This window comes from Aythya fuligula, chromosome 1 (assembly GCF_009819795.1).
Source record: "Aythya fuligula isolate bAytFul2 chromosome 1, bAytFul2.pri, whole genome shotgun sequence".
Taxonomy (NCBI): domain Eukaryota; kingdom Metazoa; phylum Chordata; class Aves; order Anseriformes; family Anatidae; genus Aythya; species Aythya fuligula.
The window spans coordinates 7131860-7158629 of record NC_045559.1 but is presented as its reverse complement, the minus strand read 5'-3'; the positions used below and the strand labels follow the sequence as shown (position 1 = coordinate 7158629).

Sequence of the window (26770 nt, the reverse complement as noted above, 5' to 3'; positions counted from 1 at the left end):
TGGTTCTTGAATTCTGTCATAAAGTTAGGGCAGCTTCCTAGAAGTGAGTGCAAAGCAGCTTCAGGCTACACACCTGCCTCTGAGTTCTTCTTGCTGTCCTTTGCCTTTTACTGTCATTTTTTTTTTCCCAGAAATGAGGGGAGGGGCATGATTTCTGTCTCTCCATCACAGCAGCCGGGGGCAGGCTGCTGACAGCCTGGTCTTACAAGGAGCTGTCCTGAGGTGGTGCCACACAAAGGGCTGCTCAACACACAAAAGAAACCACCTTGAAGCCAGGGGAGCGTGTGTATTCCCTCTAATTCTTTTCACCAACAGTAATTTTAGGCATACCCAGAGCAGCAGGAGATGGCTTTGATTGCTTTAAGATCCTTTAGAGACAGAAGAGAGGCTTCTCATGCAGACGTCCCTCTTCGTACGAGCCTGCTGGTGCAAAACTTTACAGATCAGATAAAAGCTGTATCGAGTGGGTGCCTGCTTGTGAACACGGACAAAATTGCAAACTCACCTGATGGCAAGAAAGGGTTTCCAGTCCCCCACTTCTACTCAGCACCACCAGGGCAATGCCACCACCCTCCCCGTTTTGCCCAGCTCTTGCTCTCCATAAAACAAGCCCGCAGTCAAATAAGAGTTTAGATTTATTTTTTTTTTTTTTTTACTTTTAGCCAGATGGATTCGCTGATCTAGCTGCAAGGTATTTAGGTCACTAGCAAGCAACAAACAAAAGGAGATTCCCGCTCCTCCCATTTCTTTGGTAGGATACTGGGTCTTTTAAATGCCCGGGACTTCCCTTCAGTGACTTCTTTTGTTGCTGGCAGATTGTGTTTCAATCCCAGCTCCCCTCTCCCACACCCCTACAGCCAGCACCACCCAGCAGCCCTCCTTGGTCAATCTGTCACGTCTGCCGCCGTGTCAGAGCGCTTTGTCACAATAACCCCAGCGGTCACGCTGAGCCTTTGAAGTTAAGGTACACAAACATTTTGGTGCCTTTTCCTTAAGGGAGCTGCTGTTTCGGCCTGTCGTCCTCATCTCTGACGTGACACCGTCAGGATTGATAGATCCATCCATTTTAAATGATCCGTTCAATTCATCCCCTCTGGTCACTTCAGGACGCTGTATCCGTGTGCACTTCGCTTTTGAAAACCAGTAAAGCATGCTCTAGAGGGGGCTGATGTGAAATGTCTTTGTTTCAGCTCTCAAGAGCTCAGGCAAACATTTGAGTTTCAAGTCACGTGGCTCCCCATCCCCTTAAATCAGAGCCCCCACTTCAGATGAGTCCCCAGCTTCAAAGCAAAACTTAGACACCCCCTGCTTTTATGTCCAAACTTGGCATTTCACGTGGTTTTGACAAAAGAAGGAAGAATAAAAATAAACTGAGAAGAAAAAGCCTGCTGGAACTCATTGCAGCTGAGCCTTCACCCCAGCGATTAGATGGCAGGAGATAAGACAGCGATGAAGCAAGCTCGAACTCCATGCTCCTCACAGCACCGTGCACCAGTCGGATCTGGACCTGCTGCACAGCCCCGCTGGTGAAGCCTATTTATGCGATTTTAAAATGAGACCAAATCAGCTCACATGCCTTTTGCTCCTTTTGCAAGGAAGCGAGGTCCCAGCCTTCCCTGCGGTCTCACTCCACGTTGAACTCCTGCCAGCTCGCCCCGTTCCCAGCGGCTCGCTCCCTGCTGATTTCTGTCTGCGTCTCCGTGCAAAGTGCAACGAAAGCTCTGAAAACATCCCCGGCCCTCTGAGTGAACATGCCAGCGTGCAGAACTCCTGTCAGCTCTCCTTTCTGCACGTGACAAATGCAGCAGGACTTTAAGCCGTGCCTTTGCTCTGCTGGCTGCACCAAGTCGATCAAACGCTTGCCCTAAAAGCCCTGAAAAGTTTCCTTTTGTGGAAATTCCCAGCAGCACGTTCCTCCGAGTGCAGGGCTCTCTGGCTGAAAATAGGCAGAAAATAGGTCTGGGCTTTCAGAAAAGCTCAAACACCTGCAGCCAGACCCCATCGCTGCAAGCAGGAGGGATAAATTCGTCCCCGATGTCCATCCTCTCCTGCATCTCACTGATGGGTTTTCCCTCACCCCGTGACCCCGCCAGAACAGCACTGGGGATCCGTTTGGCCCCGTGCTTTGCAGTGACTCATGAATGAGCTCGTCTCCTCTGCCTAAATGAGACTTGGCAGCTCTGCACTAAGTGCTTCACGTTGTGCTTCTGCCTAGAGGGACTGCAGGGCCCGAGGGAGGGCTAATGGGCTGTAATCTTGCTTTCCACCATTGTGCTGCCCTACAAAGTCTAGCCCAGGCCTTGCTCTAGCTGCTGCTCGGTGGCCTGTATGAAATGAGCTGCGGCTCTGATTCCTGCTGCTGCCGAGTGGCTTTCCAAGTGCAAGGCCACCCAACAGTGATCTGGAGTCAGCAGACAGGGACAGAGCAGCATGGAAAGTCCACCCCGTTCCCATCAGGAGATGCCCCATCCCCTCTGGTTCGTACAGGGCACCGTACAAGGCCAACGGGAGCCTGGTGTGCATTAAAAGGAGCGTGGCCAGCAGGTTGAGGGAGGTGATCCTCCCCCTCTACTCTGCCCTGGTCTGGCCTCACCTGGAGTAATGTGTCCAGATCTGGGCTCCCTGGCACAAAAAAGACAGGGAGCTCCTGGAAAGAGTCCAGCGGAGGGCCACAAAGATGATACGGGGCCTGGAGCATCTCCCCCGTGAGGAAAGGCTGAGAGACCTGGGTCTGTTCAGCCTGGAGAAGAGAAGACTGAGAGGGGATCTCCTCAATGTGTACAAATACCTGAGGTGTGGGAGACAGAGGGATTTGGCCAACCTCTTTTCAGTGCTCTGTGGGGACAGGACAAGGGGCAATGGCCACAAAATGGAGCCCAGGCAGTTCGGCACCAACACACGAAAGAACTTCTTCACGGGGAGGGTGACGGAGCACTGGGACAGGCTGCCCAGGGAGGTTGTGGGGTCTCCTTCTCTGGAGATATTCAAGGCCCGTCTGGACGCCTACCTGGGCAGCCTGCTGTAGGGAACCTGCTTTGGCAGGGGGGTTGGACCTGATGGTCTCTGGAGGTCCCTTCCAGCCCCTACAGTTCTGTGATTGTATTAGCACAACTGCAGTGGGATCCAACACCTTCCCCACCAGCAGATCCACATTGCTCCCTCCATGGAGGAACCTCGCTCCTCCCTGCTGATCCTCCGTGTGCTCTCTTTTGGTTTGCTTTTCCCCCGTGCGGGCTGCAGGGGTGCCAGGCTTTGGCTTTACCCTACAATTTCATTTCCCCACTGCACTCTTACAGCCGCTGCTGGCTTGCCGTGCTGGCCAGGACCACAGCACCCAGCCGCCCTGCCTTCACTCAGTGTTTTCCTCAGTGCCTAGTCAAACAGGTAGGGCCAGAGCGTGCTCCAATTTGTAGTCTGGATGAGTGAAAATAAACTACAGGGCTTCCCACCGTAACTGCCCTACAAGTACAGGAAAACCACGGCCTCACGGAGTGGGAGGACGGGACCTGTCTGTGCAGACGTGGGGTTTGTAGCCTGTCCTAGACAGCCACTGCAAAGAGTCAGACTGTTGAGCTAGGTTTGACCAGTATGGGTATTCCTGGGGTATAACCCTATATAACTGTAGGGTTATACAGCATTTATACATCTGTGGGTGATAAGTCACCAGGGTGGCAGCAGCTTTGTTGCCTCCAAAGGTCTGGCACTGCAACAAAACAGCAGTTCACGCTCAGGCTCCTTATCGAAACTCAAGCTGGAGGAAATCTTGTTAGATAAAGGCAGTGGCCTTCCTCTTCACCTAAACCTAACCTTCCTGAGCTGCTTGAAGAACATTTTTCACAAACCTTGTGGCATCTTATTTCTGACCAGAAACCTCAGATCCAGAAGCAAAAATAATGTTATCTTTCTCTCTGGGCTGAGCCTGGGGAGGAGTTGCTGGAAATGAGAGGTTTTTGTCTGGCTGTAGCATTAGTTTAGGATGCTCAGTCCTGGTTGTCTGATCTGCTCCGAGATCTTGGCAGGTAGCTCTGCCTTTCTCTCAAATGAGTGACTGCACACCCCTTGTTCTTAGGGCTGTTGTGGAAATAAGCTTGCGAGGCATTCGGGTACCTGTGAGCGGTAATGGCAGAGCCTATAAATACCCAGGAATATTACATTATAATGGTACTTCTGTGGGTGCTCTCAGTATGAGGCTCTCCCTGTGCTGTCTTCATTTGCAGTCTTAAATTAATCTTAGAAATACAGCGTGCAACAGGGAGACATTTTCCTTCCCTCATTATCTCCTTGATGTGCAAACAGAGGCAGAGGATGGCTAGCATCTTAACCTTAAGTGCCCTACCCAAAGCCCCACAGCAAATCAGTAACAGAGCCACGAGTGAAGCTCGACATGGTGAGCATTCAGCCTTTGGTCCATCCTTAGTTCTTGTTAGAATGATCTCTGCTTTCTGAGGATGTGAAAGAGTGCTGAAAATCCCATCACGGCCAGCTTTCCCTGTGCTCCCATCCTGTGTTAGCTCCAGTGGGAATGGGTCATGTCCTGATATGTGGGTGTCCATCTGCTCCTGATTTGTTGGTGCTGTAACACATCACATACAACCAGAGATGAGAATCTCTTCTGGCTTTGCAGAGGTGAATGGTGATCCTACGGAGAGGCTCTGGTGATCTCTGGTGGTCACTGGGTCTTCACCACCCTCCCAAACAAAAGTTTCCGTGCAGCCTTAGCACGGCGTGCCCACAGCTTGCTAGGTTCTGGGAAATGGAGATCCCAGGTCGGTGGCCAGGGAAGCCAAAGCTAATTGGAGCTGAGCAGCTCGAGGCTTGCAAGATTTGGGCAGCGGGCTGAACTCCAAGCTCTCTCCCAGGAGGTTCGGTGATTCAGAAGCCAGTTTCCAGATGGGAGATGGAACGGCAGTCATCTCTGCGTGCAACGCACAGCATGTTACGGACAGCGAGCTTCCTCCTGACTCATCTTCCTCCTTGTTATCGTGGTTTGTTAGCCGAGGTGAATTCAGCAACCAGCACATAAAACAGAGCTCAGAACATAAGCCAGTCCTTAATTCAGAAGAGGCAGGAGGGATTTTTTTCATGTGGACAGATGATTCCACAATGGCTTAGTGAAAATTTCCTCACATTTCTCTCTGAAGCGCTTGCAGATGACCTCAGTCGGAAATGGGATGCGGGACTAGAGAGCTCTGGGGGTTGTTCTGATGTAGCAGCTGCTATTTTAGGGTGATCCAAAGGCTGTACTGGTTAGAAAAAGGGCTGGAAAATTCTTATGGCCACCCAAGTCACCATCACATGCAGAGTTCATCCTCGCAGTACTTCTAGGGCTGTCACTGAAGGGCCATCCCCATCAGCTGTGATCGATGTGCTTCATCCTCCTGTCTATGTTCAGCACTCCCAAGATGCTGCCAGCGACACAAAGCAGAAATAGATGCAAATAGATACGAAGCAGAAATAGATGGCAATCCACTGACCGTGGGGTTTGGATGGCAGAGGCAAGGCAGCCGCTAGGACTGGGTGAGCCTGCACCCAGCCTCTGCGCTTGGTGCCACCAAGATGAAATCTTTTTTCTCCTGAGATGGGTTTTCTTTCCCCTGGAGGCGCCTAAATTGTTGACTGGTGGTGTACAGTGGGTGACTCCTTGTCCCAGCACGGCCAGTTCCTGAGCTGGGGCTGGCTGTTTTCTTACTGGAGTAATGTTATCCCTCTGGAAAAGTCCCCCAGGTAGGTGCGTTGCATGCTGCTCGTTAGTCTGGACCAGAACCAGAACATGTTTTCCTGCCAATGTTTTCTTCCAGCTCCTCATGACAGCCCATTTAAGCCACATCCTCACGTTGTGCTGGTCCAGAGCTCATAGCGGATTTGGAAAGACCCCTCCTGGCTTCCTTCAGTTGCTAGAGGTGGTCTTTAGCCTTCAGGCTTTGCAGTTGATTACGTTAGCATTTCTGGAGGTTTCTTATTGTGTGTTCTAGCACAGTGAGTCCATAAACAGTTTCTTTAAGAGGGAAAAATGTCTGTGGCAAAGCAGAGAAAGTCACAAACAACAGCAAGCCATGCCAGAATTGCACCCACTTAAGAATGTGAAAAGTGCAGCAGTGGACGCAGTGCCAGATTGCTTCTATTCTAGTAAAATAATCCGAGTTTGCCGTGGAGGCCCGTTTCCTGCCACAGGGAAATGACTCTTTGCTTCTGTGAGCTTTAAAGACGTGCTAGGTAATTGCTAACTCTCGTGTCCCTGTCCAGTCCAAGATCCATGCTGCAAGGAGCCTGAGTGAGATTGCGATTGACCTGACGGAAACTGGAACGCTCAAGACCTCAAAGCTGGCCAACATGGGGAGTAAAGGCAAAATCATCAGCGGCAGCAGCGGGAGCCTTCTGTCATCAGGTAGGTCCTTCATCCTGTAACGAGAGAACGCGGTGGGAAGGGCCATGGCTATAATGTCATGGGGAGCTGCCAGAAGCTGCACTGCAGGAATGAAAGCCACTTCCCTTCAGCCTTTCTGCCTGTCCAGGTGTCAGTTTGTCTCTCAGCGTGTTGCCCCCCGACCAGCACAGGCCACAGCCTCCCCCCTGTCTCGTTACAGCTGCTCCTTTCCTCTTTGGCCCCAGGATGCCATCACCAGCCTCTCGCTTCCTCCCTGTGTCCTGGTCTCTCTTCACAGTCCCTGCTGTGCTCACCCAGCTCATCCCAGGCTGGTTGCTGCCCTAGGCAGACGTGTCTGTGATGCAGTCCCCAAAGAGCAGTGGGGAAGCAGTCAGCCAGTGCAGCTGACAGGGGAAACTGAGGCTGTGAAAGAAACTCAAGAGGAACGGAGAAGGGACAGAGCTAGAGCATCAGGAGAGAAGGAACAGGGAAGGGGAGTCTGGAACTTGTCTATTTCTTTGAGACTTTTCTGTCAGTCTGAACAAGTGCTAAAACACTCCAGGAGCAAAAGTAAGGACTGGTAATTTGCAGAGAGCTCAGAGCTGCTCCGTGGTGAGCTCTTCAGGAGGGCAAAGTTGCAGGTATCAGTCTAATTAGTAGTTCCAGTCAATTAAATGCCCTCTGCTAAGTGTTACATCGAGTTATCGGAACTGACTGCAATGAGATCTGTAGCAGCAGAGGATAACCTCCTCGTGCTTGCCAAGGACAAGGTCTGTGTAAGAATGCACGTGCTTTAAAACTGAACCCACAGATCAGCTCTGCATCACCGTACCCTCCGTGGCTCTTAAAATCCACCCTCTCCTACCTGGAAAATATCCAGTAAGGGGTTAAAAAACGTGCAGTGCTTCCTGAGCTCAGCCTGCTGTGCGATTCCTTGCCCTGCCTGCAGACAGAGCTGCCTTTCTGCTCCTTAGGTCCCCCCGACATGGCACACAACCCCCCGCCTGTACCTCCCATGGCTCCGGGAGCGATGCGGTAGCCGAGCAGCTCCTGGCCCGGCGGCGGGTTGTTGGAGCTCTGCGTTTGGCATTTTTTCCAGCTCTCCTGCAGGAAAGTAAATAACGCTAAGTACCCCGAGGAAGTTCGAAAGGTCTTTCCAAGATCTCGGCCTCCTGGGCACCATTCCCAAGTTTGTGAAAGCTGCTCGGTAGTAATCCTGTTTCCATGTTCACACACTAACTTGTAGCCTCCCTACAAAGCACGTGGCGGCCTGCTTTCTGCTCTCACACTGGCAGAGAGCAGCAGCCAGGTGAAAGCCAGCAGCAAGCCCAGAAAAGCTCTTGTAGGGCCAACACCTGTGCGGACAGAAGTCCCAAACGGCCACCTGCACGTGCTTTTATTTCTGTATTTATTTCTGCTCCCTGCTCAAACCCATTCTGGCTGGGAACGGGGTCTGTGGACTCAGCAGGATTGCAGTAGTGACCAGACCCATGCAGAGGTCACTGAGCAGAGGAGTCATTTCTTCTGGCCTGCGTAGGTGGATGACCCTACACCGATGCCTACTGAGGACTTTGTGAACCTCTGTTTGGGTTGAGGTGCTGCCAGCAGGCCGGGAGAGCATGGCTCCCTCTGCGTTCCTGCATTCAGAGCTGCCTTTTAGCTCCTACCAGCTCTGGGGCAGGACTTTCCCAAAAACGTTAAGGAGCACCGCAGCGCCTGCAGCTCTCTGTGCCTTCTGGAGCTAGAAGCACGCTCCTGGGGGTAGGGAAATGCAGAGAGGAGACATTTGTAGGGCAGATACCAGGGAATAGGAGACCGTGGATGTCTTCTGTATGGTCACCCAGGAGCTCCTTCCCTCGAGCCTGGCTGGCAGAGGTGACCCAGCCCCGTCCCCGTGGGTGGGAAGGGGCACTCAGTGCTTCCCCCAGTGGGCACCATCACAGCTCCATCCCAGCACTGGTGTTTCCTCCCATTGTGCCCACATTACCGGCGCCCAGCCACAACAATGAGGGGTTATCACGGCACAGCCCGTGTGCCAGAGAGAAGAACTGCAAATGATGAAGTGGCCGCAGTGGATTTCCAGGCTATAAATACCCCGAGTGACTTGAAATCACAAGGGCAGAGCTGAATCTGTCGCTCCTGCCCCCACTTCCCTGCTGTTCCCTGTCCTTTTCTCCCGGAGCCGTTTCCTCCCTTCGTCTTGCTCCTCCTCAGCGTCGCTGCCACGCACCGAAGCTGCCGTGCCTCCCCTGGGTTTGCAGCAAGGCTGCAAGGAAATCATGGGTGTTGCTTACAGCCAGCACGTTTGCTGGCCACAATCCCACTGTGCAGGGCTTTGCAGCCACTGCCCCACGTCACTTACAGTCTCAGGACACAGCAGAGGGGAAGCGGAGCCTGCTCCTGGAGCAGTGACTTCGTGTGGGCACAGCGATTCGGGACCAAAGCCCGAGCTCCTCCACATTTTCCAGGCCCTCAATCTCAACCAGTGTCCACTGCAGCTGTAAGTTGGATCCCTGATGCCCCCAAGCTCCTTTCTTACAAGCTCACCTTTTCATTTCCGTCCTCATTTCAAGGCTTAAGAGGCTGCCCAAAACAGCGGGCTGCCGGGATGTATCTTTAGGATCTTCTGGACCTTTTCTGGGTGTACGGGGCAAGATTTGCCTCCAAATAAAAGCTCTGCGGGCATGAACCACGATCAAACCCAGCAGATAATCATCGGGGTGAAATCAGATGAGGTCTCAGGCGGATTTATTTTCTTCAGAGCAGTCTGTGCCGTAAGAGCTTTGCAGTGATCCTAGCCAGCAAGGAGTCCTGTTATTGTTGACCTGAACCCCAAACCGAGCTGCCCGCAGGATGTCTGAGCGCATCCTGTGCGGAGCAGGGCCAGCCGGGCTCCCCACGCGCCACGGAGGAGGATTTCCTATTTGTCTGGCAGAGCCCGGAGCCAGCGGCCAGCTGAGGCTGCTACGTGCTGACATCCTGGGGCCGTGAGTCAGCCCCGGCTCTGGCACGGAACAAAAACGGGGAAACTCCACTCCCTGCTCCAGGGACAGCCTTCTGCGGGGACCTGGATGCAGTGCCAGCACACTGGAGCCAACAGCAGGATGTAGAGTGAAGGGTTTGTCATACCTAGAGGTGTTTTTACTGGAGCAGGAGACACAAAGTAAGAAAGAGAAGAGCTGGATGCTCCTCCTTCACTGCTGCTCGGCCACCTTGTTGCATCTTGTCTCCTCTCGCAGGTACCAGCACCAAGCCTCAGCAATTTCTGCTCTTCAGCATCCCATCTGTCCTCCCCGTTCATCATTCTCACTTACAAATAATTACAAATGACACATAATTTTCTTCCACCGGGCTGCAGGAGGTGGAGAAAATGGGGACAAACAGTGAGCCACCGGCAGGGCTCTGCTCCACAAACCTGTGGCTCATGTTGCTGGGCTCCTTCCCTTCGACAACCTTTACAGCAAAGCTTGTCTTGGAGCAGGCACTTCTTAACCAGGAACCCTTGTAGACCTGGCCAAGCACAGGACATCGCCTTGGTGAGATTTATAAGTGTATGGACTCGCTTCGTGACCCCATTGATGTCACCAAGACATCAGCAGTGTTGGTCAAGACCCTCCCAACATCACCAGCATCGGAGGGGTCTGAAACCAGCCCCGTGGCACTGGTGGAGGAGCTCAGCTGTGAGCTGTGAGTTGAGCAGGGAGGACCACGTTCTCCCCGCTTCACAGCTCCTGTTCTCCTGAACATTGGTGGAAGAAGCCGCCCAGAAGGGCCAAGAGGGTATCAGAAGATGCATAGCTCATCCACAAAGAAATAGGGAATTGTGTGGGTGCTCGGGACACCAAGACCTGTGTGCTGAGGCAGGAAGAGCACGTACAATTTCCTTGGCTTTGGATTGAGAGGGACCAGTGCGCCCTACCTGGTGTGCTTGCACAGCCCTTTCTCTTTTAGGGACATCAAATGGTCCTGCAGAAGCATGTGGAAATGCAGGATTTGATAAATCTTTACACAGCCAGTGGAAATGAGGCTGAATAATAATATTCACAGAAAAGTTTCTCTGGATTTCTCTGGATTACTCCATTAGGAGCTAGCCCTAACGGTGGCAGCTAAAATACCTGAGCAAGCCTCCCAATCAACCCTTTCTGTTGCAGCAGGAGCTCCTCACATCAGGGCTCATCCTTCACAACGGGTTTTTCTCAGCCCATGTTCCCCTTTGGGAGGTGCAGGGCAGCTGTGACTCAGTGAGCATCGGATTTAATAGGGCTGATTTAAGGTCGTAGCTGCTCGCTTGGCTTGCTTTGTGCTGGTCTCCAATCATGTCTTCAGTTGTTTTTTTGTGGTCTTCTGATTTGTTCTGACATTTTGGGGTCAGTTAGCACGGGATTTAGAAGTGGGTCTGTGGTCACAGCCTTGCTCGAGGCTGGATTAATACATTTTTATAAATAAAGAGCTTCTAATGGAAGCTGCAGGCACCCCAGCAGTAGAAAGCCCTGTTCTCTGTGGTTTTCACAAGCCTCTCACTCTGGTGTGATTCTCTTGACTGATCAAGTTTGCTTTTCACCTGTCAGAGCAAACAGAGAATCCGACCCATAAAAATCTAGCAATACACCCCAAAACAGGTCAGCTGTCTTGAGCAGAAACCCTGGCCCAAGCCTTCTCTTCAGGAATCCTGAAGAACGAAGTCCTGCAGTTTGCCCGAGACATCACCCAAGTCAGGTACAGTCGAGCTCACAAAGTTCATAATCACAGGGCATGATCTTTGAGTGTGCCTTAAACCTTCACTGCTCTAGAAGACTTTGTGATACAAAGAATTAACCTGAAATAGGTTAATTTGAAGTGCCTCGTTAGTGCCAAGAAGGAGAGGTCGACTGGTTTCAGCAGCAACCCCACCACTTAACTCAGGACATGGCAGTGCTCTTCCACATCTCCCCCAGGTCCTTTCCTTTCAGGCAGCAGAGGCAAAAATGGCAAAATGTTCACTTAGTGAACGTCTGGGGAGGGGTTCGACTGTTCCCATGTTTTTAAACGTCTCAGCATCTTCGTAGCTGCTGTGGCAACCAGAAAATGTGAACAGCTTTTAAAAGTAAATCAGAGGCCGGCGTGGAGGTGGGGAGCAGGGAGAGGAAGGAAAGAGGAAGAGTGGTTGAAAGGAAAGAGTAGATCATTAAAGTTGTCCTGAAAGAAAAAAATAAATAAATGAAAAAGGTCGAAACATCTGCTGGAATCACGAGCAGCTGTTTTTTTTTTTGCCAGGGCTCAGCAGATTGCTGGCAATTAGGTAAAGGAATGGAGCGGATCAGCTCTCGCTAGGAGCTGCGCACCAGGGTTACCATGAAGAAGCACTAAATGCTGGGGAGGGCTTCCCCTGCCAGGGTAAATACACGGCTCCTCCAGGAGATCCTGCGATGTTCCTGCGGTGCAGCTGTGTTCGCAGGGTTTGGTTTTATCGCTCTGTGAGTGCCAAACAAACCCAAATGAAACGGGGGTGACCACGGCAATGAGCAGGCACGTTACTGTGAGTTTGTCCTTCTTTGCTTGGTGATCTCCAACCTGGCTGACGTTTGGAGAGCCTTCTTCCACCTCCCCCCGCTCCAGGACAGACCAAGAAATGGGGTAACAAAGGCGGGCAGCATTTTGCAGAATAAGTTCCAGCTGTTTTCCTGCATGAAAGCTGCAGAAAATGGTGGTGAAGGAGACCAGTGAGAGCCTTTGCTCCCCCTGGGGCAACGCAGAGCTGGTTCGTGGCACTGGCTGCCTTCCTCCTCTGTTGGTTTAGAGCAGTAGCAATGAAAGATGAAGCTGGAAGCACATCTTTCACCCTGGTTTGCTGCCAAAGCAAAGGATTGTTTCTAGTTTCCTTCCAGCACTCTGAAACGGCAGCAGCATGTTCAACCAGCTTGTGCTGAGCATCTTCACCCTACGCTGTGAGACCAAGCTGCAAGGACCTCTACAAGTCCCCTCTGACTCTCACCCTACAAGCACACCCAAACCTCGATGTAGCATCCTTTTGTATCTGACTCCTGCAGAAAATAAACCCCTGCTTTTTCTGTGCCATTGCTCCAGAAAGGCAGGGGACAGCCCCAGAGTCACCGGGTGCTGGCACTGAGGACCCACTGAGCACCAGGAGGAAGCCCCTTGAAGCGTTATTGAGTCAAAGGCTTCTCTGCAGGCACAGATCCCACCCCAAGAAGTTCCTGCAGGGCTCTCAGATGGGCATCCAGCTGTCTAAACATTGGTGTCCTGTGCATTGTAGGTGGGTTAGAGTGTCCCACGGGCAATCCCAATGGGTCTCAAGGGGTCTTGTGTCATGTCTGCCAAGGCGAGGGTTCAGAAATTTGTGCAACCAAAATTTCCTCGTTGAGATGCAGGAACTTGGATGGCAATCAAGGCATCGCCACCACCCCAAAAACAAAAAGGAATCAGGAATCCCATTAATAAGTTCCCCTGAAGAACTGAAGTTACAAATGCTGTCGTGACATCTGAGCAGCAGAGTCTTGACTTCATTCTGGAGCCGTACCAGGACTTTCTTTGCTGGAAGTCGCTGGGTAATTGCCACTTGAAAAGTCAAGCCATCGGGACCCCCCGTCTAAATATCTTGACCTACCTCTTCACGAGAGGCAGCTGCTCTCCTGGAAGCACCGGCGGGTTGTTGCTGTTTTGGTTTCATTTCACAGCTTAGCGTGCATCTTACAGGAAATTCGCTATAGAATTTCATCCCATTACTTTTTTTTTTTTTTTTATGAAGCAGACACTTCCAGCGGATTGAATTCAGCGTTTGCTGCTGGGATAATTGCAGCCCTTAAAGAAGCAGCCTGCATTGTCAGATGGCTTCTCCTAGGCTCACTTTCCCCATAACTCATCTCCAGGGCTTTGTAAAATGTGCTGTTACTGGGAGCTTCCATGGGAACGGCATGTCTTTTTTTTCTTTTAGGATCTCTACATGAATGATTTTGTTGTTTTTATTTTTCTGCGTGCTGATTACAAACATCCTTGTGTGCCCCGCTGTCCGGTCTCTGTGAACTTAAGCACTAAGAGTCTGTCCTAAACAAACACGGCTCGGTAACACCTGCTTCGTGTCCCAGCCCGATTTCTTTCTGGAAGGAGCGCATCCAAGGCTTTGGTAAAATTACAGGCGCTCCAGATGTGTGCGCTGCTGTCAGCTGCCCTAAGTGAAATCATTGTTTATTGACAGGTTCCCAGGAGTCAGACAGCTCTCAGTCCGCCAAGAAAGACATGCTGGCCGCCCTGAAATCCAGGCAGGAGGCTTTGGAAGAGACGCTGCGCCAGCGCTTGGAAGAGCTGAAGAAGCTGTGTCTCCGAGAAGCGGTAGGCAACGTGTGTTTTATAGCTCCCTGCACTTCGCTCCTTGCATGCATTTTGTTTGGAGGTGCTGCAGGGGCAGAAGCAGCAATTCCTCTTCCAAAACCCGTGGTCCAAAAGCTTCAGCAAGGTCCAGCTGTTTCAAATCCGGATTGCAGTGTCACGGGGCATTGCCCTCCAAGGGGAACCCCAGGGCTACCTGGTTGGTTTAGGGCTGGAGGGTGCTGAGCAGCCCCGGCTGCTGTTTGAAGATGTGTTTCAGATGCATTCAGACAGGCTTCTTGCTGGCTTTGGTGAGAATATGCTACCTAAATGTCAGAAGAAGGCTGTTCTGTGCACTCCTAATCACTCCTCAAATACTTTTGATTACATTTTCAAAAAAAAAATACCTGCCCTTGCACTCTCTTCATGGAGCAGGCTGGACTTTCTGTGCTTTTCTTCTCCCAGCATACTCGGTTATACAGCACTTAAGGTCTTTTCTGCTCCGTGTAGTTCCCTTCTCCATGTAGATCCTTCAGGTAAGCCCTAGCACTTCTGGAGAGGAAAGGCAGATCCTAGAAAAAGGGACCACTGTGGTCACCCTGGGGATGGAATTCATCCCCATAACCATCCCACTCACCTGCCTCTTCGTTCTGGGAGTACACAGGGGACTGGTTTTCAATTTGGGGATATCAAAATCCTGCTGCAGTTGCGTGTAGGGACTCAATTCAGCAGCAGCATACACTAGGGTCATTCAGCAGCCCTCCTGTGTTCACCAGGCCTGCAAATCTGAATTCAACAACAAACGGTGATGTCAAACACAACAGGAAGCTGGCTGCAGACAGCGGCACCGAGATCTCTGAGCTGCTGATTAATATTTGATGTGTACCTTGCCTCAGACAAAAATGGGGGAAATAGGTCACTGATTCAGCTCTCGTACTTCAATTTGTTGGTAGTTTTAGTGCCACCAACACCTCACAACAAAGAAATTCAGCAGGAATCTTTGTAGCTCCAAATTCCTCTCCTTTACTCACCGCGAGCAATCCTTTCAGCCAACTCGTGCTGATGATCCAGGTCAGGAGGAGGAGATGCAGTCTCATAAACCCCTCGAGCACAGAGCTAAGATCACCCGCAGGAAGCAGTGAGATGTTTTGGGGGCTGCAGGACGAGGTGTGGAGCAATTTACCACCCCAAGGTAACGCTGCCTGGGGCTAATGCCATGCAGCAGCGTGCATGGAGGGGAAGACTGGGACAGGAGCTCACAGCCCCGTGCCTTTTAACCCCAGCCCCATCCACGCTGAGCAACTCAACCACATCCCAGGCCAGATGGGCTGGCCAGAGCCCATCTGTCAGCACCTGAAGAGCTGTTGGAAATGTTTCTGCTTTCCGTGGATGAGCCCAGAGGGGCAGCTGATGGGCATTTGGGACCTGACCCAGTCTTGCAGCCCTCATCCATCAGCAGCCTGCAGCTGGGAGGGTTCCTGCCCGCAGTCCTATGGCATGGGAATGGCCAAAACAGAGGGGGAAAGAGAACCAGGGGATGAAAAAAGGGTTAAAAGTGGGGGCATAATCAAATAAGCATGGCCAGAGCCATTCCTAGCAGTGGCATCAGGTTACTCCAGGCCATCAGCACTCCGGTTACTTATTAATTTGGATTACATTTCAGGCCTGTGCCTGTGAATACTTTGCAGCTTATGGAGGCAGCCTGGTAGCCTGCATTCATTTTGTTCTGCCCCAGTCCTGAGCTTTTTACGGGAGATGTTAACCCTTTCCCTGCTGCCCTGCTTGGTATTACCTTCGGGGTTACAAAGAAAATAATCCTTGCTTCCCTCAGCAAGGGAGACACGAAGCTGTGCCTCCACGCAGTGCCTCGAGCCCCGTCACACCAGAGGGAACAGGACGCAGAAGAAAAGCTGAAATAACCCCACGGGGCTGGGCAGACAACCCCAAAGGGGACACACGAGGAAAGAAAAACCCTATTAAGGAGTGGGGGGAGAGGCCAGGGCGGGCAGGGGCCTGAGCTCGGCGCTCACACTAAGGTCAGCCGCTGCTCTGTGGGATTGGGATGATTTCAGTTGCTCTGCCAGCTGGATCCTCTCAAGGCTGATGCCAAAGAACACAAAGGCCTTTTGTGTCCTTCATGGGGAGACTGGGGAGGACAAGGAGCCGGGCTGTTCTCCTCACGAGGCTCCTGCCTTTTTTTTTTTGTAGGCATTTGAATGCCTTTAATTCCGATGTGTGTGGCTGTATTGTGCAGCCCAGGAAAAAAAAGTATAAATTTTTTTAAAAAGCAGATTTAACATCAGTATTGGTGCTCGCTGCTTCCACGGATATTCCTCAGCAGGCTTTGCTTTGGGTTTTGAGCAAACCTTTGCAAACGACCCCAGCAGGCTGACAAAGCATCGCCTCATACCCCTCCAAAGCTGCCCCTGCCATCACCTGGCACCACTTCCAGCGCCTCTTTTCCCCGCGTTCCTCCCGAGCACATCACGAAGCAGGTTGGGAATGGCTTTCCTCTGCAGGTCGTAACCTGCACAGCTGGTGCCAGCGGGGCTTTCTGGTGCAGCAGGCGCGCATCCTGCTCTCAGGTGTGCTCTCCCCCCTTCCAGCAGCAGTCCAGCACCGAGCACCTCTTTATTTTTCTTTCCTGCGAGCCCTGCAGCGGAGATGAAAGCCTGCGTGCTGCGATCTGCTCAGCCTCGGGCCCCGACACCCTAGGGATGGGCACCACCTACGAACCTGCACTGGGCAGGCCACAAAATCCGTATTCATGCATGGGTTAAAGAAAAACACCTCCCCACCCTCAGCATCAGGTCCCGGACCGCAGGGTTGGGTGCTCTGCTGGGTGTTTATCAGCCGGCTGGGCTGGATTTGTCATTCTACAGCCAGGGTTGAAGGGCTGTGGGGTGTTTTGCAGGGACAGGACTCTGCTGCAGCATCTCCCGGGTGGCTAACAGCGTTTTCTGCTTGCAGGAGCTGACGGGAAAGCTGCCACGAGAATACCCCCTGGATCCCGGGGAGGAGCCACCTATTGTAAGGAGAAGAATAGGAACTGCCTTCAAGCTGGACGAGCAGAAAATCCTGCCGAAGGGAGAGGTGAGGCTTGGTCCTGCCCTTCCAGAACACTCGGGGTCTCTGCAACACCCGCTGTGCATCACAGAGAGCCAAAATGTTGTTGTTGTAAATGACCGCAGTTGGTCACGGTGCCTTTTTTTAGTTCCCATCAGAAAAAATGCAGCAGAGAGAGGATTGTTTCCCTTAGGCCAGGCTCAGAATAAAGCTCAAACCCTCCGGGCTCAGCCCTGGCTGTGCCAGAGGTACCAGGAACAGCCGGGGTGATCAACCAGGAGTACATCAGGAGCCCCCTGGGCCCTCCTAGCCCTGCTGCTGCCCCGTGGCGTTGTCACAAAAATGCAACTTGCTGTCTGATCCCAGTTCAGCTCTCCCCTAACAGAGGGGAAAAGCATTGCAGTTCCCCATCGCAGCCCCACAGCAGCAGAAGGAAAGCATTTTGCTCCCCGCTCCTCAAACAAAAGAGCCTTCGTCCCTACCTATGGGGAGCTGGAACGATGTTTTGCTAAGTTTGCCAGGGAGTGTTTGTTCTTTTCCCTCGCTCCCACAATGTGCTGGGTCAGTGCCCTGAACCGTGGCTGTGAAAACAGGCCAGCAGCAGCTGGGAGGCGGGACCGGATTCACAGAAAAGCCATTGTCTGCGGAGAGGCATTTGTCTCAAGACACTTGTGTGTACTCCAGTTTTGAGTTTCCTTTTTATTTTTGTAAGAGGAGAGGCTGAAGCTGGTGTGACCGCGTGGGTTAAGGCTCGGCTCAGGCAGGGAATTAACTGTTTGGCGTTTTGTTGGCGTTTTCCTCCGGCTGAAAAAAAAAATAAACAGCTGGAGCTCCTTAGTTTGGTTCTCAATGGAGCCTGGGAGAGGAATTCCTCCCAAGTCAAATATTCATGAACGAGCACATTTAATTAAGCTTTTCAAAGGGAGGCACAGCGTAGCCGAGTTACTCCTAAAAGCCCTGCAGTCTGTTGGCTGCTCTGCTATAACCCGATCCCCAGCTTCCCCACATCTCTCCTGCTACGAGGCAGCTTTTGGGGCCGCTGGGTGAGGAATCGCCTCACTCCTCTGCGAGGCTTGGGTTGAGCAGCAGGAACAGCACGAAGGTAAAGCAGCTCCTCCCCGCTGCAGGCACCCTGCCTTTTGGCAGCAGCAATCCAAACACGCTGACTCAGCTTCCCTCCGTCCCCTTTTTCATCTGTCAAACTTTAGGACTGCGTTGAAAAGCCTGAATTTCTGTTCTCGAAGAATAATGTTGGGCTGTGTTTATTTGGCTGCCGGTTTGAGAACGTTTAGAGAGAGGCCAGTGTTGATTTTCGTGGGCTTTTCAGCAAGTGCAAACACTGGAAACTCCATTTAAAACCAGGGTGAAATTCTTCCCCGGTTCCATAAATCCAGGACTGAAATTACCAGCTGTGACACGGACCTGAAGCAAGGCACTTCCATCCGAAGGTAGATGATAGCCCTCATCTCCTAAGGCCTTATTTATAGGGGCTTTGCTGGATGAAAAGAGACAATTATGGCTGGGAAGAAAATTAAGACCTTTTTTTCTCAGATATTCTGAGTGATTTAGCAGTGAATCAGTGAAGGGCTGAAATGACAGCTCACGCCAAACTCCCAATGACTTCAGTGAGAGCTTTGTCAGAGCGTGGACTGCAGAGGAGGCTTCTACTGCAGTTCTTGGTGATCACCTCTACCAGGTCCACAATTCCCAGCCCCAGGAAGGCAGCGAACCAGGCTGCAGGCCTTAAAACCCCCTTCCTCAAATTCACTTTTAATAAGCTCGGTGTTGGTAGAGCTTCAAAGGGCTCTGTTAAAAAGATGGGGGTGGGCTCAGTCTTTCCAAAACACTCATTGTAGTTTCGAGGCAAAGCTGGCTCACCCCGACAGCAAGGAGCTTTTTACAAGCCAGGAGCCCCGAATACAAACTTGAGGGAATGATTTCCACCTGATTCATTCCCACAGCATCCGTCCTTGCAGCGTGTGCTACTGCTAAGAGAAAGGGTTTGGATTTGCGTAACGAGGATCTCCACAAACACGTGTCTGAACACCCACAGCTCGCTAGAAGAACTTGGCTTTTTTTTTTTTGCCCAGTTTTGTGATGTATCCTGTTCCCCTTTCGAGCAGACCAACGCCAAAAGCTCCGTGGAGCTGGGCAAGGCAGCCAAATTCAGCACAGATAGCGAGTGCCTCTGAAGATCACAGCTTGGGGTCCCGGTGCAGGCCAAGCCAAAGCAGCTTCGGCATTTATTGACCCAGATCCTTGGGCTTTGGAGCGTGACTACAGAGCAGTAGGTAGCTTCCAGGGGACACCTGTTTACATTTAGGACTGTATCAACTTAGCATTGGATATACAAACCCTTTTTGGCACGCAGGCAGCCTGCTGCTAGACGCTGATTGCTCCGAAATCCCCCTCCTGGCTCGTAACTGGAGGAGGCAATTTTCTGGGGCAATCAGTTACGGCAGCCCGTAATTAGCTCAGCTCCTGCCCTCCCCAGAATTTAGCAGCCGTGCACCAGGGAGGAATTAGCCCATCTTCACCTTCTTCTTTAACCCAGACGGGTCGGTGAGTGCCAAGCCTGTCGAGAAGGTTAAAATCGTAGCTTAGCAGCTATGCAGAGCTCTGCTATCAAACGAGGCTTCAATATGGAGCTAGGAAAGGGAGAAGGAGCGAGCCGGAGGCAGAAACTCCCAGAAGGTGGGTGGGTACACTTAGGGAGGCCCTGAGATGAGACGAGCAGCACGATAGTGGATGATTTCCCTGGCCGTGTTCAGGGGGAGCTTCCCAAGAGCCAGGTCAGGTGGGTTTTTTGGTGGCAGCCCCAAAATCTGCTTCCATTTTCCCAGGAGGCAGAGCTGGAGCGCCTGGAGAGGGAGTTTGCCATTCAGTCCCAGATCACGGAGGCCGCCCGGCGCCTGGCGAGCGACCCCAACGTCAGCAAAAAGCTGAAGAAGCAGAGGAAGACGTCCTACCTGAACGCGCTGAAGAAGCTGCAGGAGATCGAGAACGCCATCAACGAGTATCGCATCAAGTCGGGCAAGAAGCCGACCCAGAGAGCCTCCTTGATCATAGACGGTAAGTCACAGCACCCGCAGCACCACCAAAGGCTCCATCTCCTGTTTGGGGCACGAATTTCCCTTCCCTCCTCTTCCCCCCAATGTTCTGGAGGGCTCCAGGGGTGCTGGCAGTCAGGTTGTCCTTGCCCATAGCTTCGTGCTGTCAGATGTTTGGGTTTCCAGATGCCCAGAGATGAAACCTGCGTTGGAGATGTGCTGGTTCACGGCACAAGAGGCAGTGTCACGCTGTGGATTACACACACGTCCCCAAAGCAGACCGTGACGCCTTTGTTCACCTATAAACTCGCTCTGTTAACGTCTCCTCCAGAGCGGTGCTGAACAAATGTAATTAACGGGAGCAGATTGGGGTGAGCTCTCTAACTGAAAGGCATCTGTAAAATCAGAGTGGGAGCAGGGGCATCGCTGTGCTCAAATACTTTCTTCTTTTTCTTTTTCTTTTTTGTTTTACAATATAATTCTCAGGGCACTTCATGGTTTACTGGGTTGTTGATGGGTTTTTCATGAGATCCATTAACTTGCTGCTGTCGGTCTTTCTCCCTTGCTGATTTTGCCCTTTCCCTTTGACTTGCGGAGTTGTTTTTTTTTGTTTTTTTTTTTTTTTCCTGTGCCTTTGTAGCGGGAACTGAGATTAGAGCTGCTGTATTTGTGACTTGGGTACCAAGCTGCACCGCAGCCTGGGATAACAGACAGGATGCGGATGGGGGAGGCAGCCCAAAGATGTGTGCCAAGGACACCAGAGCTTCTCCATCTGCTGCTACGGAGGATGCTCAGGAAGCGTTTCCCCCAGATCACACAAAACTGGTGCCTAGCGTGGGCCTTCAGTTTGATCGTTGTAGAAAGGCCAAGATGAAACCCAGAGTCTTAAAGCCGAGCTCTTCAGCAGATAGCAATCTGGCTGATGCCCCGTTGCCATTTCACATCCTCTGGGGGATCTCAGCTCTCTGTTGTGACTCACTCTTAATCCCCGTTAATTGAAAAGAGTTAGCAGCTCCTCGAGCGGCAGCCTGCTGCTGAGAGCCCTGCCCTGCAGCTCTGCCCTCTGAGACGGAGCGTGGGCTGAGCCGGTTATTTCTAGGAAGCTTCTTGCCTTAGGAGGCTGTGAGTCAGTGGAAGGTGACGGTGCCATTCACCCTGCGATTCTCACGACCCCCTGACCATCTTTGTTTTCTTCTCCTCAGAAGGAAACATCGCCAGTGAGGACAGCTCCCTCTCGGATGCCCTTGTTCTGGAGGATGGTACGTTGGCTGCTCGAAAGGGCAGGAAGGGAACGGGGAGGGCTGTGTGAATTCCTGATTCACGCTCCAAATGGAGCAACTGATCTGTGTGATGGCCCACCCAAACTTCCCAGTCCCAAAACCACCCCACCCTGCCCCGTAAAGCACCGCTGGAACCGAGCGTGCCGCACAACCACCACCTCTTCCCCTTCTTCTCTCCACAGAGGACTCCCAGGTCACCAGCACCATCTCCCCTCTCCAGTCCCCGCACAAAGGCCTGCCGCCCCGGCCGCCCTTGCACAACAGGCCGCCCCCTCCGCAGTCGCTGGAGGGCCTGCGCCAGATGCATTACCACCGCAACGACTACGACAAGTCCCCCATCAAGCCCAAGATGTGGAGCGAGTCGTCCCTGGACGAACCCTACGAGAAGGTGAAGAAACGCTCCTCCCACGGCCATGCCAGGTGAGCCGGCTGCCTCCCGGCCCCGCCACGCAGGCGTCTCCTTTTGGAGAGGTCCTCACAAAACAGTCCCTCGGCAAAAGGAGAATTCGGGGCTTTTTGGTTAACATGACATAAAAAGTAGGCTGCAGTCACATGAGTGCTGCCTGGTATCTCGCAGTAATGAGGAAGGAAGGACAGGGGATTGTCTCAGGGCTGTGGGATGTGACTCAGAGCAACATCTGACCCCGTTCCTGCTCACCCCAGGAGATCGCAGGCACGTGCCTGAGACCCCAGGTGAGGCAGGGAGCCTTTTCCCCAAATTCCACCCCAGGAACTGAAGCCGGGTGCTTGCCTTGCAGCAGCCACAAGCGGTTCCCCAGCACCGGGAGCTGTGCTGAGGCAGGAGGGAGCAGCTCCCTGCAGAACAGCCCCATCCGGAGCCTTCCCCACTGGAACTCCCAGTCCAGCATGCCCTCGACGCCGGACCTACGGGTGCGCAGCCCGCACTACGTCCACTCCACGCGGTAAGTCCTCCCAGCACCGCAACGCTGCCACCTTGCTTGCCCCAAAATAATCCTTCCCTGAGGATATCCAGTAATTCCCAGTTCAGGAAAGGACACAAACCAGTCCTTTTCACACCAGAGGCTCACGTAGCGCTGCCAGCAGGAAATCTGCTGAGCTGAGATCCTGAAATCCCTTCAGATCAACGTGATCCTGCCCCTCATCCCCCCCCTCACAGTAATGGAGCTTTTCTTCTTATGGGATGTTTCATCCCAGTTGCTGCCCTACAAACCCCACACGGCCCAACTTCCAGAAGGGATGTGATGCTGCTGCTAAACTGCAGTGAATTCCTTCATGGATCCAGCTGGAGATAACACATTGCTTCCTTTCCCATCGGAAATGTTGGGTTGTGTTAATTCTCTCTCACAGTGGCATGTAAAATGTTTGCACGGGTGTGATCTCCCGGGGAAAGAGGCTGTACAAAGCAATCCCAAGGTCTGCACACTCGAGGATCCAGGTGGCAGTGGTGTAAGCCAAGGGTTGACAGAAAAAGGCTTAAAATCTCAGCGTAAGGGAGGTGATTTGATATGCGTGGCCCAATTTGCCTGCTTTTTAACAGGAACTGTTCAACTTCGTTGTTTCTTGCTCCCGTGGCAAACCCCACAAACGCTCAGAGAAGCAGAGCTGAGCCAAAGCTGCGTGCTGCAAGCTGTCCTGCCCTGAGGGGTGCTGCTAACCGAGGCCCTGGGTTGTGTTCATTACGAGCTTTTGGCTGAAAGCACCTGTCAAGAGCACAATGTTTGTTAAGACCAGAGCTGAGCTGCGTGAGAAACCAGCCTGGCACGGGGCTTGAGAAGGGGCCTGGAGCAGGTGGGGGCTGTCTGGGTGCTCAGAACAACCCAGCCTTGGCCGCCTGTCGTTTTTTTGGGGGGTGTGACTTGTCTGAGTGCGGCGTTGCTGCTCCTGCAGCGGGTGGCTGCAGCTCTCCGAGCGGCTGGGATGAATGGAGACCACCCAGGCCTGGCCACAGATCCAAGCCCTGGAAATTTGCGATTCGGGACGGGTGCCTGGATGGCTGTCACCCTCTGACAGCCTTACCCAGCAAAAACCCAGCTGCTTCCCAGAGCTGGCGTTCTCCAAGGCCACAACTGCTGCGTTTTGGGGCTAAATACAGCCAGTTTGTCTGTCTGCCTGCCACTAATGGGAGAAACACCCGGGGGATTCACACACCAGGATGGGGCTGGTTCACCCCCGCAAAGCTTGAGGTCCCCACGGCCTCAGATGGGAGCAGCCACCGAGGAATTGGGTTTGGGAAGGGTTTGTGTCCCATGTGGTGCTGCAGAGTGAATGCCACCACCAGGGAGACTGGGCAGGAGCAGGAGCTGGACCTCACTGCCCCAAGCCCACAGCAGGGAAGCAGTTGTCCTGCCGCCCCTGAAAAGGTCCAAATTTTCGGTGTTGCCTTGCTAGCGAGGCCGGATTGGTGCGTGGAAGGGGAGAGGGAGCGTTTTGTCCTCGTGCCTTACCAGCTTGCCTGTCTCCCTGGTGCCCGCAGGTCAGTAGACATCAGCCCGACCAGGCTGCACAGCCTCGCCCAGCACTTTAGACACCGGAGCTCCAGTTTGGAGTCGCAAGGCAAGCTCCTCGGCTCAGAAAACGAGACGGGGAGCCCCGATTTCTACACCCCAAGGACTCGTAGCAGTAACGGCTCCGACCCCATGGACGACTGCTCGTCCTGCACCAGCCACTCCAGCTCCGAGCACTACTACCCCGCTCAGATGAACCCCAACTACTCCACCCTGGCCGAGGACTCCCCGTCGAAAGCCAGAGAGCGCCAGAGGCAGAGGCACAAATCGGCGGGCAACCTGGTCTCCTCCAACTCGGGGAGCATGCCCAACCTGGCCGCCAGGAACGGCACGGGGCACCACCGGGTCTACCTGCACAGCCAGAGCCAACCCTCTTCCCAGTACAGGATCAAGGAGTACCCCCTGTACATCGAGGGCAGCTCCACCCCCGTGGTGGTGCGCAGCCTGGAGAACGACCAGGAGGGCCACTACAGCGTGAAAGCACAATTCAAAACCTCCAACTCCTACACGGCGGGGGGGATGTTTAAGGAGAACTGGCACGGGGACGAAGCGGACTCCGTGCGGCTCACCCCGTCCCGCTCCCAGATCATAAGGACTCCGTCCCTGGGCAGGGAGGGCCACGAGAAGGGCTCGGGTAGGACTGCCGTGTCGGACGAGCTGCGGCTCTGGTACCAGCGCTCCACGGCCTCCCACAAGGAGCACAGCCGCCTCTCGCACACCAGCTCCACGTCCTCGGACAGCAGCTCCCAGTACAGCACGTCTTCGCAAAGCACCTTTGTGGCGCACAGCAGGGTCACGAGAATGCCTCAGATGTGTAAAGCGACGTCAGGTGAGAGCCCGGGGAGGGGGCGGCGTGAAAAAACGAGGCGTGGGGAAGGTGAAAAGTTACAGGGGGAGCCTCCCAGGGCCCTCTGCCCGCCCCGAAAATGTTTGCCCGGTGGCATCGCTGGGCTCTGCTGGTGTTTGGCTTTCCCGTGGGACTCCAGTAGCTGCGCTGAGAGCGTTGTGAAATTCAGAGTGCTCCAGTTTGGGCAGGAATTTACCTCCCTGTCACACACAGAGCTCTGCTGTTAATATTAACCAGGGAAATGGTCTGCGTCCTGAACCTGCAGACACCACTGGGTGCTATGGAACAGGCCAAGGTTAAATATTTGCTGGCCATCACTCACCAGCAGACAATCCCATCTGGATGGATCAAGGACATGCCAAAAACTTGAACCCAGATGGGAGAGCTGGTTGAGCAGATTCAGTGCCATGCTTGCCCCGTGCCTGGCACCGCTGCCCCAGCCTCACCAGCCCCTTGGAGCAGACCAGGAGCTCACCTCGGGGGCTGCTGGCTGCGGGGAGGAGATGAAAATTTGTTTAAAAGCGCCCTTTGGCAGCAGCTAAGGAAATGAACAGTGCAGGAGGGGGGGCCAGGTAGAGACACCCATCGTGTAGCTGGTTTAGCTCTAGGTGGGAGGTCTGCTGGACCTCATGCTGTCCTTTAAATGACGATTATACTCATAAAGTTGGAGGGTGAACTAAAGTTGGAGGCTTGAGCAGATTGGCCGGGTGGATTTCCAGCCCGTGACACACACACACAGCAGCTCCGGGCAGAGCTGCTCCTGTCACACTTTGCCAGTTGGGTTCTCCCAGCTGGACGCATTCCTGCGGGGCTGAAGCGCCCTGACCCTCGCCCCCTCACCTCACCCTTTCTTTTTTCTCCGCCCTGTGGTTGTTTTCCAGCTGCCTTACCTCACAGCCAGAGGAGTTCGACGCCATCGAGCGAGCTAGCGGCCACGCCGCCGGGCAGCCCCCACCACATTCTCGCCTGGCAGACCGGGTGAGTGTCCGCGGGGCTGGCTTTGGGACTCATCTCCTTCACTGCAGGAAGCCAAAAATCCCATGAGCTTCGGGAAAAAACCTCCCCAAACACACAGACACACTTTTTCCTACACCCAGTGCTCTCCTCCTGACCAAAACCTTTGCTCTGAAGGCCTGGCGAGGCGCCTGCCCTATTTGTGCGTGCAGCAGCCACGTTTTCCTGCTAGGTTTTCCCCAGCAACGTGACCAAATGACCATGAAGTTCCTCTTTTTTCTCAGCTACCACTAACTTCATGCACTGCACCAAAGCATGAGTGGGTCCCTGCATGCAGGCAGCCACTGCTCACATCAGTTTGGGAATTGGGTTCTTTGGCACCTCTGTGAGAGGCGAGGAGTTCGAGGAGCAAACAAGAAGCCTGTTGTGAGCTCCCATGGGTATTCTCTAGCAATCTCCTGTAGTTCTGTCCTGTCATGTGAAATACAGCTCATCTCCAGATCCTGTCTAACCCAGCATGTCCCAGATTTTTGCAGCTCAGTTGAATTTACAGAGAAAACTTCTCTTTGTGAGAAAGTTTCAGGCTAAAATCCTCAAAACACTACAGACCTTGGCACAGGAAAACAGGTCGGATCCCCTGAGTTGTGGCTGGGGACCCGTGGAGTGAACTCTACCAACATTTCACTCTGCAGCCACTGAAAAAACCCTCACCTGTTTAATTTCTTTGGCCACCTGCGGCCAAGTTTGCCCTCTGGTCTTATTCCAGCACTGCCCGTGACTGCACTTTTAAAATGGAGATGAGGCGAGCTGTAACCACGAGCCCTGCAGGCCCTCGTTGAATTTTAAATTCACCCCGCTGACATCCAGCCTCACGTGGGCTCTGCGTTTGCTCCCAGCTTTAGAAGCAGGGAATTTTCCAGGTCCCATTTCACGAAAAGCCAGGGTAAGATCAGCGAAATGGCAGCGACCGTGCCTGCACACCGACATTTCCCCTATTAAGGGTTCGAAGCTAGGCTCAGTCTCCATCTCCATCCCAATCCTAAACCCTTTGAATTTCTCCATGGTAAATACCCAGGAGTAAACCTGGCTGGCAGCCAGCTGAGAAACCTGTTCAGAAAACCCCAACTTCTCCCATTTTCCCATTCAGGAGCCCTCCTGCTCCCCATCTCTTCCAGCAAAACACCAAAATCTTAGCTGGCGAACGTGAAGTCACCAGGATTTATAGCTCAGGCCCTGCCCCAACAACCAGTGCAGAAGGAACTGGAGGCAAATCAGTGCCTGCTTCACGCCAGAGCTTTACTCCCCAGCCACATGGATAAATATGGCAGGAGCAGATAGAGCTCGCCATGAGAAGCACAACACAACCTCCCCCACCCCACAGGAACAGGTTGTTCCCTCCCAGCACCAATTAAAAGATTTAC

At 53.0% G+C, this 26770-nt stretch overlaps 1 protein-coding gene across 6 annotated transcripts in view; it reads left to right on the top strand.

Moving 5' to 3' along the window:
- The window catches only part of FRMD4A (FERM domain containing 4A), a 267652-nt gene that overhangs the window by 238101 nt on the left and 2781 nt on the right, over nt 1–26770 (top strand). For all 6 annotated transcript variants that reach the window (XM_032183289.1, XM_032183296.1, XM_032183283.1 and 3 more), the window contains exons 14-22: nt 6244–6385; nt 13557–13690; nt 16637–16759; nt 19576–19804; nt 20985–21041; nt 21245–21482; nt 21821–21985; nt 23518–24377; nt 25277–25373. In XM_032183289.1, coding sequence (XP_032039180.1) covers nt 6244–6385; nt 13557–13690; nt 16637–16759; nt 19576–19804; nt 20985–21041; nt 21245–21482; nt 21821–21985; nt 23518–24377; nt 25277–25373 — 2045 coding nt within the window. The remainder of the gene's footprint in view (nt 1–6243; nt 6386–13556; nt 13691–16636; nt 16760–19575; nt 19805–20984; nt 21042–21244; nt 21483–21820; nt 21986–23517; nt 24378–25276; nt 25374–26770) is intronic.